Here is a 17,018-nt window from a genome sequence, read left to right on the forward strand (position 1 = left end):
TCAGAAGGATAAAACGCAGGATTACCAACATAAAACTGAGAAAAAAAATCACATTCTTGGAAAAATCATCTTTTCAGTGCACCAAGTTAGGTCCTGAAAGTTGTCTTTTTGATCTCATGTCCATTTGAGCCAGGAGTTTCTTTTATACAGTCTGCAGTGTCAAGTTAGTAGGGGGGAAATCCCAAATCCTTACTTAGTGTACCTAGAATGTATCCAGTACACTTTGTCTCGCAACAAATGGAAAAGGTCCGACATTAAGGCGTTGATTTATTCCTTGTTATTCAGGAGGTTTTGGATGCAAGTCGGCAAGTATGATTCAGTCTATATGACACATGTGAGACGCTCTGTTTTCTCTAAAAGTCAGACACTGAGAAGTCCAAGAGCCCTGGATCTGCAGTGGTAATGAAAGGGAGGGAAAGAGAGAAAAGGCGGTGGGTCAGGGGGGTGGGGGGTTCCCCAAGCCCTCGTATCAAATTAGACAAATGGAAATGTTAACAGGATTTACACTCTCTCAGGGTTGCTGACAAAATGTAACTAATCAATAGGGAAAGCACTTCCTGATGATAATGACATTTGTTGTGAGACCCGTACCTAGTTTAGAATAATGATGCATTAATGCGTTGATTTGTCTTCAGTAAGAAGAAAAGCTAGCTAACAACACTGATTACTTTATTTATATATGTCCCTATTTTTTTAATTTATTCATTTTTTTCCTAAACAGTATGCACATTAACTTGATTGGTAGACAAGCAGCAGTGACTGCGAAATAGAGTTACCAGCTACCGTAACTGATGAATGAACTGTGATAGGGCTGTGGGTGCCCAGGCAGGCAGTTGCTGGCAAGTCAGGCTTGACATGTAGGTTATCCTGGACAATGCACTCATTGTAGCCGCAACCAATGCTTTTCTGTGTCAGGGAGGTCATTAGAAAAACAAGTCAGTCAGAAAAACTGCTGGAGTGTATCAGGAAAAAAAAGCAAGTAAGAGGGGTCAATCTTGCCATCATTGATGTTATTGTTGTCATTTCAATTATGTTGTCATTCCAAGCTTCATCATATTATAGACATTCTACATACTGAAACAAGTTATGGTTGCAAATCTATTTATTCAATACTGAAGTAAGCAATACATTTCAGCACACACTTAACATAAAACGTAATGAGAATACTTAATAATATCAATATCTTTTGCATTTGCTAAGTGAAATAGGTATTTGTGATGGAGACAGCAGTGTGTATATGTACTATATATGTCTTATCCTTTAGGAAAATGTCAAGGTGTTAGCCTCTCCTTCATCCTGGGCCAGTAGCAGTCTATGGATGTTCTGACAGACAAAGAGAGAGAGAGACGGAAAGAGATAATTTTGAGAGATAAATAAAAGTTAAAAACAAGAAAATAAGGATACAAAGGGTGGAGAGGGAGAGATAAAAGATGAGGATGAATCCTCATGTAGGTTTGTCAGCTTAAAAAATAAGCAATGTCTGGATGATAAGTGGTGTGTTATTTTGGATTCTCATCTAACAGACACTGTAGTAGGGAAACAAACAACAAACAGATGAGTCTTCATGGAGACTTACTACAAGCTGGTGGTGTGTTGAGGTCTCCATCAGGTCCTGGGTGGAAGGATGCTGAGAGAGATCGGAGAAGGGGACACAGTCCTCAGGCTTGTAGCCCAGCTCTCTGAATATATGCACCAGGTGCTAGAGGGCAGCAGAGATAAACAGTATTACCACGAGGAAAGAGTTTCATTTTAATAATATGGATAACAATTATGCTTAGAAAATGCATTTTAAGTATAGACCCCATGACATTTAAAATGCACTAAGGTATTCTGAAAACTCACAGAATCCATAAATGAAAATTATTGACAGCTTTACTATTTATTTATCATTATTATTATTTATAAGTTAAACAGTTAAGTGAATCTCATACAAACCCATAAAGATTTGCTAGACACTCTTGCATTTTGAAGCTTAAACAAAATAGACAATTTATATGCACATTGATAGTAAAATGATGAAAGCATAATAGAAAACTAAATCTTGCTGAGGGAAAATATATTCTACTGAATTGAAAATTTGATATTTTACTATATTCATTTATGTATTTCCTTAAAAGCCCAGTGTGAACTTTCATAGGGCTATACCTCAGTGTGCTCCTCCTGAGTCAGGCAGCCTGGAGGAAGGGGGGTGTCGTCTTTCATCTTGGTGACTTTGTGGCAGATGACAGTAAGGAGAGCAGAGATGGACACTTTCTGCTCCCCCAACAAACTGCTTGATGCGCACGGAGTCTCTTCTTCCTTGTACTCTCCATCAAGGTCTGAGGAGCTGAGCTCTGTAGCCTCTTCTATACTGGGCATAGACTGTATACACAACACATTGTCCTGTTGATATTTAGTAGTTCAGAAGGGAAACATTCAACAACACTCACATGTTTCATTTCAAAACTGTTCTGGACCATTGGAAGACATTGGTGGCAGATAATAATGATGTGTTTGACAATAGAAAATGAAGACGATAAAGTGCTTTTGCAATAAATTTCAAGTAGAAATTGTATTCACTTTTCTTTGTACATAAAATATACTCACCTTGACAAGATGGCCCGGTGAGGAGTCCTTGAGATGTTGTCCCACCACTACACTAAGTGCTCTGATGAAGCCCTGTCTGGGGTTAGGGTCGGCTGCAAAGTACTGCAGCATGGGCACATAGCCCAATCGAGGGGGAGAGAAAGAGTGGTCGGCAAACAACTGGAAAAAGAACTAAAAAGGAAGAACAGAGGCACATGTTACTGTTCATTTATTTTATCTATTACACTAAACATAAGACTTTGAGGTTCAGAAGAAAACGGATGGCATTGTGATGACTGTATCTTCTATAAGTTTTCTTATAGAAGACTGTATCTTCTATAAGTTTGTAGTATAGTAATAGTTTTAGATTAATTTCATTTTACAATAAGATAATATTGAAATTGGCTTATACTAACTATAACTTATACTTTAAAAAGCTGGGTAATGCTCCATTTGTTTTGTGCACCATGACCATTTGAATTTCCCAATTATGGAATAATATAAGTTTACCTTCACTTGGAATTAAGTTGTCAGGCATTGCAGGTAGTTTACCTTGCGTAGGTTAGCCAGACGGTCACAAGGCAGAGGCTCACAGGGGTCCTCAGGGACAGGCTGGAGCCTCTCATTGGAAAACCATAACTCTGTCTGGTGAGAAAGGAGGCAAGAGAAGAAACTTTTCTTTTTACGTTAAGGGAGCTACAGTCTACTATATTATATATTATATAAAGTATACATTATATACTAAATGTGTTGTCACGTTGACTTGAACCCAGGCCTGCTTGTAGAAAGAGAGTCTTGGTACATAGTAATGCCACAAAAGCAAAGAGGGACCAGGGATGGGGGTGAGTGGATAGATTTTTGGATACAGATTAGAGTAGAATGATTTAAAATTGATTTAAAACACAGTTAGAATGTCTGTCAGAATTTAGAATCTGAATTTACAGTGTACGTCTGAGTTTGTGTGCGTGTAGAGACTAACCTGTAGGTACTGTTCCTCGTTTATATAGCCTGTGTCACCAGTATCCACTGCCTTGAAACGTTGTAGCACGACCAGCAGCTGTGTTAAGGAGGGAAATGGCCAAGGGAGGGCAGCACTGAGCAAAAACCGACGCCAGTCTATCAGTTCACAGTCTTCCGTTAGCAGAGATTCAATCTCCATCAACTTGGGACAGGAGAGAAAAGTACAAAGCTTCTGTAAGCTATGTAATATGTCTTTTATTTGGTTGTTATTTGGTTTACAACAGGAATGTTTTGTGTCTTGCTTTGCTTCTTCTGCACTGGGTTGTTTGATTATGTAGTTATTAGGTTTTAAAACATTTTATTAATTGACTCAAATTGTTCATAAACTGTCTTACCTAGTGGCCTTGTTGTATTTGTAGCTGGTGTTGTGAGGCAAAGAGAAAGACATTTTTACTGAACTTTGTGTTTTGAGTCTCTGTAACACTTTGAAGAGTACCTGTGTTTCATTCTTGTTGATCCAGGGCTCAGGTAAGGAGTTTCTGTTCATGTTATCAGAGATGATATCCCTGAGCAAACTGGAGAACTCTGAACTGGACATGAGGCCTGAAAGTCAGAAAGGAAGGAAAAGGATGGATGGATAGCTGGATAACAGCATTAACAGACTCAATCCCACCACAACGTGTCTCCCCTGTATGCACCTGATGGAGCAACAGAGCATAGCCATTGGTGGAGTGACTTTAGCTGAGTGATGGTCAGGGTGGGTTTCTCCAGAGGAGATGGATGGGGAGGAGGAGCTTGGCTAGCCACCATGTGGCAGTCTCCATTCAGGTAGAAGTGTGTACATTCCTGGAGAAGAGAATATGGAGAATCGTAAAATGGGAAGAGTGAGATAAAGGAGACTGCGGCCCATTGTCAAAAGTCACAGTCTGGAAGGACAATTCAGATTCAAGAATTCAAGGATGAGAGAGTGACCCTGTAACTCGTTAGCACCACACTATACCTACCTGAGGCAGGCAATTCAATACAATTATAAAGTCATTACATACCAACACCAGCTCATTCTGCAACTTAGCACCAGTCTCTATGTGGGTGCGAACCACCTCTGATAGTTGGTCAATGCTGGAAAAAAGGAGACAGACACAGATAATAACACCAATCATGTCTTCTATTTATAATTAATGACAAAAACTCTCTCTGACCAGGCTTAAATGTGTTAGAAATGGCTCATTCTCAGTGGAGACTAAAACCTGCATTTTTTCACAGCATTATGTATTTTTATATTCTCAAGTAATTGCTCCATTGTGATTTGCCAAAATAAATAAATAAAAACAAAAGCACACCAGTCCAACAATTCAATTATGGGAGCTTACATACGGGCACACATATAGCATAGCATTATGACCTGACATAGCAATAAAATACAGATACAGCATTTATTACACACTAATCAAAACAACACTAATAAAACAGGGATAGCAATGCAGTGCTATACTGTTGCTGTTTCATTGACATCCAATTCATGTCCCTCTATGTACACGTGGCCCACACCATACCATGCATGAACCCATACTCATACTGTACCATACCTCTTCACTTCTGCAAGATAGTGTGCTTCTAACCACTTCTCCATGCTGCTAAAGGTCTGTTCAGCTCTGCTTTGCAGGGAGTGCAGCATCACCAAACCATGACCTTTCACCAGCGCAATACGCACCTTTGCTGCATTCTCTGGAAAACACACACATGAATGCAGGAAGACAAACAGAGGAATACCACAACCAGTATATAAGCATATTAACCATGTACATATTCATGCACATATAAAAATACACACATGGATACACATAACAACAGACTGCATGTATATATCTGTGTATATATATACACATATGTTATATATGATGATTAAACATATTGTGATATAAAGAAACTACTGAATCTCTTAATGTGTGTTTGTGCATACCCTCGTGATCCAGTGCGGCTGCATATTCTTTATGCATTTTGTTTCTGACTTCTTGATCATGAGTCTTCTCTGAGTTTCTGTCATCAGCTGGTGCAGGGCTGGGTGCAGGAGGTGGGGATGGTGGACCTGGAGGAACAAGATGGGGGGGTGATGTAGAAGACATACTGAAACATATAGTACATGCTAGAGGGCATCTCTCCATAGTTTTCTTAATACCTAATACAAAAGACATGCCTTTCTGTTTTTTTGAAGACTGCTTCCTTTTTTCCTTTTTGTTTGCACTTGCAGAGGCCTTCGCCCCCTCCTTCTCTTGTTGTCTCTCCTTCTGCTCTTTTGACTCCCCCTGGTGGGCTTCAGCCGACACCTACACATATGTATAACCCATTAAGAGTGGGAAAAAATGTATATATACCTTCATAATACGCTCTTGCAAACTCTCACACACATAACATTACCAATTTGCTGATGGCTGTGAGTGCCTCCTCATAGTCATAGGTCAGTTTTTCAAGAGGTGGCTGGAGTTGAAAATGAAAAGGGTCAATATCTGTTACTATAATATTGTACATCAGCATATCATCATTAATATTTTTATGTTTTAGCGTGTTTTGGATTGTTTTGAGGTACAATTTCACACACGACATTTACATTCATAGAGAACTGTCTTACTGTCTTTTTGTCTAAGGTAGTACAACAACTAAAATAAACAAATATAGCAGAGTATATAATATCTATGGCAGTCGTTTGAGTACATCTGAGTAGATTCTAAAATAACAAAATCAGTTACAGACCTTGAGAAAGACTAAAAAAGATGAAAACAGTCAATGAAACGTACATAAGGGCAAGAAATCTGAATTGACAATACCTTGACAGGTTCTGTCGGACCCTGGTCTTGTGTCTTGGAGACTCCTCCTGAGGAGTCAGGACATCTGGGGACGTGGGGAATACAGGAGAAGAGGAGGAGATTGTTTACGCGTGTATTTGTTTGTGCTGGGGAGTATTTGGACTGTGAGGAAATTACAACATCCATTTCATCTTTCAAACAAGGAAAGGAAACACTGTGGGCGATAGTACTTCTCCCTTACAATTTAGTTTTCCTCTTGTCCTCTCCATCATCCATCTGACCACCCACTGGTTCAGTACTGGTGGAACAAAATCAATCTTTCACTTTCTACACTCTTTATCCATAAACTATTCACAATTTTGTCATCTCATTTCATTATCTGGTATTAACATGGTTAGGTTGTTATTAATACTGAGTTTCTTGCCTCTCGTCCTGATCCTTATTTTCTGGGGTGTCCAGTAGGGGGATACAGACAAAGTTGGAGGGTAGCTCAGGCAGCACCTGTCTGCACATGCTCAAATAGTAGACCCTGAGAACACAGAGTGTGCCCTGGAACCGCTCGAACTCCAACTATACAATACAAACAATCCAAGATTATGCTTTTGACAAAAAGTCACATTGAAGAGATACAAAGAAGAACGTGGGTGCAAATACACCATAAACAGAAAGAGGACGGAAAAGAAGCAACAGCTACAAAATCCACAGATGAAAGGAAATAGTCTATAACATGAGCTTATAAACCACAGAACTGAAATGGCAAAAGAAATTTGACCTCTTTGTTCAGCTTACACAGAAACAGAAAAGTTACCTGGATTAGTGTAGAGTGGTAGTTAATGAGGACGGCAGTACAGTCTTCCAACCAGCCCATGAGAGCAGCCCTCTCTTGCTCCTCCTCCTCCTTACGCTTGTCACTAATGTCCCACAAACGTTCACACAGTTCCTGTACACATATCAGAACATAACATATATTTTACATTTTCAGTTGTTTTTTAGACTATTTTTGTGATCAGTTTAAGAATATTTGTGTTGTATTATTTTACAAATTTTTCTCACATCCAGTCTCAGAAGTAGCTCTGTTTTGGTATCCTCGTCTTCTCTCATATCATCGGATATGCTGTTGAAGTCCTTCTGCCACTGAGACACTAACTCCTGCTTCAATTCTGGACGCACCAGGTAATGCTTGTAACCCTCTCTACAGATACAGGGAACCAGGTAATACTTACATAGGAGTAAATGTAGAATTCATCAGAAATCATTTTTAAATAATTGTCTATTAACATACGTTTTCTCTTTCTTTTGTAAAATATTTTTGACAAAGGACATAATGGTATGAACATATGGGTCACAGTCAATATTACCTGGAAATACACATAACCATGACAAGGTGTGATACTGTATTCAGAGGCTAATTAGAAATATTCAGTTGTTCAACTTTCATACACTATTTACTATAAACTTGTATGACAAAACCTAGATAATAAATTGATCAATTGATTGTGGCTAACAAGATATTAGTGACTCTTGGGGTGTGCAAAGGTTAGAGGTAAAGGGCATAGATGTGTTGCTAGCTTTTCATTTTATCAGACATACAGATGTAAGAATGCATGTACAGACATGTCCAAGTATGCAATTATTCATCTTCAGCTATAGAGATCAAATATAAAAGAAAAAGGTGTAAATTCTTAGTTATGTGATTATCTGTACTTAGTGTACTACTTCAAAGGCCTGGCAGAATACCTGATGTTGAATAGGTGATGGTTAATAACAGTGCGTTGTGAGCGCAGCTGCTGCATCACCATCTTTACGTTGTTCACATAAGAATCACACACTGTGTCCCAATGGGGGCACAAGTACTCTGGGATCTCCTAGAGATACAGATAGGGAGGGGAAGAGACGAACAAAGCAGGGGTGTGGGAGGAAAGATAAAACAAAACAAGACATACTGTAGTGTAATGCAACAGATTTCACAAAGATGTCATATGGCACGTTTTTTCACATAATTGAAACAGCAGGCTAAATCATGTTGGAGGGCCACCTTGTGGTAACCCCCAGTTAGTGCATCTGAATGTCATATGTCATTGACAAAACCAGATTCTTCAGGGAAGAAAGAGATTAGAAGTGCACTTCTAACTCTGATAGGAAAACAAACAAATAAAAGTTGCATCCTACTGGAGGAATGGGTTCATCCACATAGACCCAGCTGGATGAACCTGGGCAGGGAGAGGCAGACTTAGGTGGGTTCTTGGGGTCTCCCTGAGAGTCCTCGTTTGTCACTGAGGAAGTTGAGGCCAGCCTAGAGTGCCCTGTTGATCAGCCAAAAGAACAGTACATACATCATCACTATATCATATTAATCGAATGTTAATCATTGATTCATAATAATTATAGCATCATATTAACTGACTGAATCCAATAAAATTATCTTCACCAAAGGTATTTTATTGATTATAGCAGTGGGAAGGCAATTTAATGCCAAACCACCCTAAAATAGGTATTGGCAATGACCTTAAACAAGGTAATCACCATTTTCAGTAGAATGAAACATCATTTCTTTTGTGATCAGAAGTGATTTTAAGATGACGACTGAAATGTGTAATCCACAGACTACTGATCAAATCACCTCTGGGGGAGTGTGTGTTGGATTTGGAAAGTGACATCACGCTTTGGATTTTTTCCTCATGATGGCTGGAATAAGACTCTGTGGGGCCAGGGGCTTCCTCTGTGAGGGCTGGAGGTTGGTCTATAGGTGGAGATGCAGCTAAAGAGGAGGAGTCTGGAGCTTCCCCACTGTCCAGCACTACATCTTCAACAGGAGGAGTGGCAAGAGCTGATGAGGAAATATATCGGAATATTGTGAGTACATATTGCGTTTCTTTCAGGGAAGACATATTGCATACTATACATCATGTACTGTACAAACAGACAGAATTTCATCATCAGTGTCTGATAAAAATAAATGCCTTATTTTAACAATGAAGACATTGATTGAAAACACAGTCTACTAACATTTGCTTAATACTAAAATGACAACCAGTCACCTATTGTTTGCATCATAACTTCCTGCAGGACAGACTCTACGCTCTTGCAAAGTTCCTGCTCGTCTACATCTGCATCAACACGGACCAAAATGTTTTGCTTTCCACTAAACCATTTCTCTAGTTTTGGCCAGGTGTCCTGAAAAGCTGTGATCCTTGAAGGGAGAAAAGGATGTTAGATATTAGACACACAAGCGTACAGTAATGTGTTCATTTCAGTTTAGCTTCAGATTTGATTCATCTTTTTTTACCTGTGTGGAATCTGTGCCAGATACAAATTCTTGTCTGTGGGATAGGCGGTTGTAGCAGCAGCAGTATCTGTATCTGCACCAGGTTTGGGAGCGAAAGAACCACATAAACACACAAACATACCATTTGCATTTAACTAGTTACTGGTGTATGTATACATACACACATCATCTAACAATTAATGTTTGGGTGCACACAGATACATAGCATTAAACTCCCACCAGTGTAGCGTACCCGTCTGACTGAATGCACGTTTGATCACACACTCATCAGGGACATCCAGCAGCAGAGCTAGGTTCAGCACAGGAGCTGGGGGTGGTGGAGGTTTGGGTGGATTAGGATCAGCAGCAAGATTCGTCCTGCTGCTTTCAACGCAATTCCCTACCTCTACAGACCCGCCCAGGGCTTTTTCTAGCAAGTAGGCCTGGGTGATGTCCACTGGAAAGCCATCCAGGATCCAACCTGACCGAGCTGGAACCTGTCTAGTAAGGACACAACAAATACTTCACTGTCTAGAGCGTGCGTGTGGGGTTGTTGTTTGTTTTGTCCACACTGTACATAAAAGTAAGATTTGTATCATTGAGATGTCTCTGAAATATTGACTATGTCAATGAGGTCAACTATGACTATGTTAATTGCATCTGGTAAAAAATAGATAATACAATTGACTAAATCCTATATACAGTATTTTATATTAATAGAGGTTATGTGCTTACCTGATAGCCTCTACTATTATGTCCACTAACAGCTCATTAGGGATGGCGTTGCCTTTCCTCAGCTCTTTTTCTGCAGCTGCTCCCAGCATGGCCCGGGTAGACAGCTGGATAAGGGACACATGTAGGCAAATTTTAATCAGGTTGGTTAGTAATATAAATTCAATACTTTTAAATTATTATTAAATTGTGTATAAGTAAATACAAAATAGAGTCAGAAGATCACAAATGCAACATATACACAAATAACGCTTACTCTTATGTTACTGTCTCTACTTTCCTCTTGAGTGTCAAGATCTGTAAAATGCAATGCATCACATCAAACAATCAGCTGTGTGAAAAACTTAACATGCAGTGCAGTTTTATTACAAGCAAATAAACACACTGTAATGTAAGAATAAAATAGCAGCTGGCTTCAGCAACCCACCAGGTTTGTGGTTGTCATCATCTTTCTCTTCCTGCTGCTCTGTAACCTGTACATTTAGTCCAAAAAAGGTTTGTTTTAAAAGGTGAAATAGATAAAAAGATAATTGAGGCCATGTGTTTACAGGTATATATTTTTGGCACTGGCAGGAGAAACATGTGAGATTTTATAGTCCTTAAAAATCCTTATGTGACAAGATTATATAAAAATGGATACTAGTGACGTTACAATACCAACCTCCTCTCCATGCTGGTAAGCATTCAGTGCCTCCACTATCAGTGTGTGAGCTGATAAGACATAGATGCCATGGGCTACAGCAAGAAGCAACACACATACTCAGCAACAAAGAATCCATACATTCTTATTCCATGTCCATAATAATATATCATTTCAGTAAAGACGTAATTAAGTGGTGTGACATTGTGTTTGTGTGTATGCTTGCATCTGTGTTCGGATTGCATGCCATGTACCTTCAACAATCTTGGTCAGGCAGGTGGTCTTGCCAGAGCAAAACTTGCCCAGGACACAGGCCTTCAGAGTAAAGTGAGGAAATGAAGATGGGGGGTGTTCCGTGATGGGTTGATGAACAATGTTCCTCAGTCGCAGGACAACATGTCCAAGAATGTCGTTGTTGGTCGGGGTTAATTTGGTCTCCCCTGCTTCCTCTGGCCATGCCCACTCACCTACCATGTTCTGACAAACATAACATATGGCTAAGACAAAGAGGATCTTCAGCATTCAGACAGTTCTGGGCTTCAGTTAAGGGACAATTCATACTTTTTTATTGTCCAAAAATGTAGCTTGATGGTGAAATCAGCATTCATTCGAAAATGTGGGTTTGATTAACAAGTTAATTCAGTCCACACAGACAAGCTACATGCAAGTGGGTGGGCAAACACACACATACGAACATGATATAAAAACACACAGCACTTGTGTTTGAAACTCACAATGTATTCATCATAATCCTGGTTTTTGAGTATCTCCTGCTTCTTAAGCTCTACAGGGTCTAGTGGGGTAGAGAACGCAAACCCTGGCTGCTGGCCATTTATCGGCTCATAGAGAGGCAGACCCCTGAACAGCAATTCCTTCCACTCTCTCATCGGCTTCTCTGGAATCAGACTGGACATGACAGCAGAAAAAATCACAGGAGGCAAAGCTAGGCTGAATAAGTGGAACTGTGGTTAAAATGAAACCTGGACCACACATTTGAAAATGGTTTTACCTGTTTGAGCTGCTACATTTACTGCATCACAGGTAACTTAGTGGACTGTACAGTACTTTTTAATGTCCTCCAAATACATCAAAATAACATGTTAAACTTAATTAACTGAAACTTGAAATAATTTATCAAACCATGAGTAGAAGAGCTGATGTGGGGGATAAGTAAAACCTAGTGTAGCAGCACACATACATATACAAAGTGAATATTGAGCAGGATTGTGTGGGCAGTGATTCTCTGTGGAAATGATGTATTTGATCATGAGAAGAAGCAGACAGAATGTTGACATCTCCTGATTTTATTTGACCACTGGTCAGTTGTACAAAAATCTTTCCAATCTTTGTAATTTATTCACAGATCTAAATGAGCAATGCTTCAGTTTTTGTAGAACATTACATAAAAGATCTCAGTCTGCAGTCAGATTTCAGATTGCCAATGCTTTCCTAAAACTTTTTAATGTTTTCCTGTAGAAAGAAATAAAAACAATGAAACAATGATGAAAGATGGAAACAAACCAATACTTAAAGGGCATATGAGCCCATATTTCCTTCTATTGCTCCTGTTCTTATGGACTATTTTACCCACTCTGTCTCTGAGTCTATTTGTTTTAAAGGAAAAAAGCTGCCTATTTTTATTCTGAAATATTTTAAACTTTATGTTTTGTGCTTGATTGTGACCTTTGTTCAAGTATAAATAAATGAATAAAATTTGCATTGCAGATGACTTGTCCTATCACTCCCTCAATCCAATCCCTAAGATCATGAAAGTGCCAAAGTAGAAATGTCTTTACCACTACAGTACATTCAACTCTTTTACAATACTTTCTGATAATAATCCTTGGTAACTACCAGGAAACATAATTAACACATTTTGGAATTTCCACATGTTCATTGACGGACCAAGAGGTCAGTTTAGAGGTTTTAAGCCCAAATACCGTATGCATCTTTCTACTGTATCATTAAAAGCAATTGTGGTACGTACTTCCCAGTGAGCAGTCGATATTCTCCAACCTTGGTGGCCAAGTCCACTATCTGCTCCAAAATGTCCTTGCAGCTCCTAAAGTGCTTCTTGTATCTGCTCTGAGCTCGCTCAGCGGCAATCCTGTTACAGAATTCAAGCTCCTTTCTGATCTCTTCGGCACCTTCCAACTTAGCCTGCTGAGCCAAAGCCTATACCAGGTCCCAGCCAGAAAGATGGAGTGAGTGGAGAAGGCATGACATAAATGTTCCTGCTAGTCACCACTGTTGTAAGTAAATAAGGAAGATGAAAGATGTTACATAGGTCATTTATTGTGCAAAACACACAACTAGGTGTTTTTGTAGAGACACAAGCTAACAGACATCAGTTTTTTGTAATCAATATATTACTGATATTGAAGGTTGCAGAAAAAAATCACTTGCCTACTGTATAACTGATGTTATACGGTAGTTAACAATGAATTCAACATCCTAATTTGCCAACAGATACAGCATCAATAATACCCCATTAAAGCCTTCATACGTACGTACATTCAATCGACTTTCACCCTAAATCACCTCCTAAAAGAGATTCTTTCACTCTTTAGAGTAAATGGCAAGTAACCTGATAAACTTCTAACCTCAGAGACTTATTCGCACGATGGTCTGCTCTGGGATTGCCTGATTAATTAGATTAATAACAACGCCACTACACCATGACCACACTGTACTTCCACATACTGTATATTTAACACTGAAACCATGCTGGACCACGGCATTTATTTAAAGTATCTGTGCCTTTCAATAAATCAGTCATCTACAGTATAAGTGTGATCACTGGAGGGACATAACATATAGTTGTTTATGTCATTATTCATACAGTCTTACTTTACCATTTGTCTGTCCCTCTGACATCTCTCTCTCTGTCTTCACAATACCTACCAAAATCAACCCTTTCTTCTTTGTCCCTATGACATTACTCATACTATCACTGATACATCCTAATACAAAACGACAATAGAGAGGATTATTCTTCTTCCTTATTCATCCTATCTCACCGGCTCCCTCTCCAGAGCTTCCTGGAAGTCCCTCTCTCTCCGCTGCTGGTACTGCTGCTCTCTGAACAGACGGTTCTCTCGGATCACCTCCTTCTGCATACGTATCTGGAGGAGCTGAGCTGCCAAACGCTGCTCCTGCTGAGTCTGACGTGTCAGACGCTTCACCAGCTGCTCCTCTCGCCGTGTCTCCTGCAGGGCGAGGCAGAGGTGGCTGATCAGTTGATTGATTTTGGGTAAAAATTATGAATGTCAAATGACAGACTGTGAGGTCAAAGAGAATAGGAGATAGTATTTTCCATATGGTCAACGAAAACAAATAACTAGATATGAATGGCTAGAGAAAGATTCTTCAGGAGGAGAATGAATTCTCAAGTTTCCTGAGTGGGTATTTATCTCTATTAACATTTCTCAATCACCTCTTGAGCTTCATGGGCCGTGAGCTGCTCCACCAGGAATCTGTCTCGTCTTTTCTCTCTCTGCTCACGAGCTACCGTATTCTCCTCCAGCCTCTGTCGGATATCTTGTATATACTTGCTGTTAGATTGTAATATCAGTTTAGTTCCACTTCCAGGGACCTCACAGCCCTGACAGCTGCCACCAAGGGAACAATCTCCAAGGAAGGGTTGACCACTAGAATTGAAAAGGTTCAAATCACATATGAGGTAATTGTTCTGATGTATGATGAATGAGGTGAATGTCTCAGGTTGCTACAAAACTACCTTGATACAAACACTTAAATAACATAGTACTATATAAACACAATATTCATTTAGTGAGTGTTTCCTTTTCTCTCACCTTGAAGAGGAAGCAAATCCATAAGTAACCAGTTTTTTCCTGTTTGTCTCAAACTTGGCTATTTCAGTCTGGACCGTCTGCATGGAAAAAACAGAAATTGTAATAATTCCAATAATCTCCCCTCTATAAACAATGACTGGTGTTTAGCAATAACAAGCTATTTGTTTTGAGAAGACATCTGGTGAACTTAAGAACAAACACAATGTTCTTGGGCCTGAACTTCTAAAATTGTAAAATTGTGTTAATTAATCTTTTCATGATGTACTCAACAGATTCTGATGACCGATGTGAGCTTTTGAGGGGACTTAAGGGGACCTAGACTGAAGGCCCATTGTCAGCAAGCATCTGCCTCTTCAAACTATACACTCTACAGCTGACACTGTGTCACTAAGCAAAAAAAGAAATTCCCCCTGTGGGTTAGTAAATTATCACATTTAATCTGGATCACACCTGTGCTTGTTGTGCTCTGCGTTGCTGCTGATGCTGTCTCCTCTTTAGGTTGAGCTGTGAAGTGTAGGGAGGTGGCTTGGGCACCTGGACAATAGTGGCCTGGTTACAAGTCATGTTATCATTGTGCTTCTGACGACACACCCGCAGCTGCAACACACACATAGATCCGCACTGTCAGTAGCAAGAGCTTTCCTTTATTAAATCATCAAGCAACTGGAGTTCAAGTGTAGGTTTATCATTCAGTACTGGTATAGTATTACAGTAACACCAAAATACTGCAAGCTGTTGTAACTGTGTGACGTGACACTAAGAAAAAAATATGTGAAAAGTCAAGTTGATACAGATGTAAATTGACTGCCTTAAAGTCTTGTCATAAATGTTGGTCTTATGTAAAATAATAAAGGGGAAAAGTGTTACGAGTGTTACGATACTGTATTTTACTTTCCACAGTCTCCAGTACCTTCTCAATATTCTTCATTCTCTTCTCATCCTGGACTTTGAGTTGTCTCTTTTGCTGGATGGGATGGGTCACCACAGATCTGTCGTTCCATTGCTGGCATTTGTCCTCATAGTGCTGAGAAATTTTGTGCAGCTTCAGCTCTGCATCACGTTTCACCACCTGATGCAGTCGCTATATAAAAAGAGAGTACGCTTGAAAATACTAACAAAGTTTTTGTAGATATTGATGTTACATTAAACTAAAATTGTGAACTTTAAACACAAGAAATATTGAAAGACTGAAAGACAGTCAGAGTTGGCATAATTCACAGTACAGTTTTACAGTATTGGTACAGAGCCAGACTACTTATCTCAATATGTTTCTACAGAACAAAACATGCTTTAGCCAAAGAAATTGACCCCTAACCACATGCACATGCTACACACACATCTATACAGCCACTTACATCAGAGTAGATCTCATGCTCTTTTTTGTGCATGCCAGCAATGGCTGCTGGCTGCATGATTTCCATCACTGTCCTGCTGATTTCTGCTTTCTTCTTCTTTTCAAGTGAGACGTAGAGCTGGTAAAGGAGGCGTGTGGCAACACCCTGCTTCTCCTGCATCAGTTCATGGGCTGTGTTTATGTCGAAGGAGATCCCCAGTAAGTGGAGAGTTGGCTCAAGGCGGGTAAAATTATTCAGTTTGGAGATGGAGGTGCTATGAGAAAAGGTGCGATTAACTTTAATAATTAAGAACAATTTACATGAGCTGGAGAATTAAGCAACAGTCAGCTATTTTTCCAGCAACATAAAGCAAAGGGGCATGGATACATAGCTAGAGAAAGACAGAGAGAGGCCAACTTACTCTTTCTTCATAAACATACTGAAATCGTTTTGCAGCTGATATTTATGCAGAACCTCCCCAATTAGGTAACCACTGGAGAAATTCTTGGCGAAGGTCTTTGGCTCTATGAAGATGAACATGCAATAATTTAATGTTACGCAAATGACATTTTCAACCTGTTGTTTAACCTAGCTATGTAGGTCCAAAAATAACGTTACTCTTGGTCTATTTTTTGTTTAAATAACGTTGCTCATAATATCTCCTCTACTCCACCACTCATTGATATGTAGCTTCTAAAATGGCTCTTACATTGTTAGCTTGCCTTTTAGTGTGCCAAAGTAGTCAAAGTTAGCGTAACTAGCGCTAGCTAAACCACCGAGTTAACATTAGCATAATTGAGCAGGTAACTAGCTAACGTTAGATAGGCTGTAACTTTAGTCACACTTACCAACAGCTTTTGACAGCCGGAGCTCCTCGTTCAGCCACCTGCACAATATATCCGACAT

At 39.5% G+C, this 17,018-nt stretch overlaps 1 protein-coding gene across 1 annotated transcript; it reads right to left on the reverse strand.

The window, feature by feature from the left end:
- Nucleotides 1-1,097: 1,097 nt before the first annotated feature.
- On the reverse strand, nucleotides 1,098-17,018 carry spef2 (sperm flagellar 2). Its single transcript, XM_070904697.1, has 39 exons — nucleotides 16,961-17,018; nucleotides 16,534-16,636; nucleotides 16,134-16,386; nucleotides 15,689-15,859; nucleotides 15,229-15,375; nucleotides 14,779-14,855; nucleotides 14,400-14,619; nucleotides 13,984-14,172; nucleotides 12,951-13,138; nucleotides 11,698-11,869; nucleotides 11,218-11,440; nucleotides 10,985-11,058; nucleotides 10,751-10,796; nucleotides 10,580-10,620; nucleotides 10,327-10,430; nucleotides 9,845-10,092; nucleotides 9,613-9,685; nucleotides 9,365-9,516; nucleotides 8,947-9,153; nucleotides 8,496-8,629; nucleotides 8,064-8,191; nucleotides 7,380-7,518; nucleotides 7,135-7,266; nucleotides 6,751-6,896; nucleotides 6,568-6,624; nucleotides 6,348-6,411; nucleotides 5,941-6,000; nucleotides 5,720-5,849; nucleotides 5,486-5,611; nucleotides 5,112-5,250; nucleotides 4,572-4,644; nucleotides 4,224-4,371; nucleotides 4,022-4,128; nucleotides 3,545-3,727; nucleotides 3,118-3,210; nucleotides 2,587-2,757; nucleotides 2,146-2,382; nucleotides 1,577-1,699; nucleotides 1,098-1,323 (listed from the first exon to the last, which is right to left on the reverse strand). Exons 1-39 carry the CDS (start codon nucleotides 17,016-17,018, stop codon nucleotides 1,261-1,263), a joined length of 5,199 nt encoding a protein of 1,732 aa, XP_070760798.1. The 3' UTR covers nucleotides 1,098-1,260.

This window comes from Enoplosus armatus, chromosome 4, assembly GCF_043641665.1.
Source record: "Enoplosus armatus isolate fEnoArm2 chromosome 4, fEnoArm2.hap1, whole genome shotgun sequence".
In the NCBI taxonomy this organism is placed as follows: domain Eukaryota; kingdom Metazoa; phylum Chordata; class Actinopteri; order Centrarchiformes; family Enoplosidae; genus Enoplosus; species Enoplosus armatus.

Coding starts and splice junctions, on each gene's coding strand:
- spef2 (XM_070904697.1), bottom strand. CDS start 17,018: ATGTCGGATATATTGTGCAGGTGGCTGAACGAGGAGCTCCGGCTGTCA. Junction 10,093..10,326: donor ATAATAGTAGAGGCTATCAG/GTAAGCACATAA, acceptor TGTCCTTACTAG/ACAGGTTCCAGCTCGGTCAG. Junction 6,625..6,750: donor AATAAGGATCAGGACGAGAG/GCAAGAAACTCA, acceptor TTGTTCCACCAG/TACTGAACCAGTGGGTGGTC.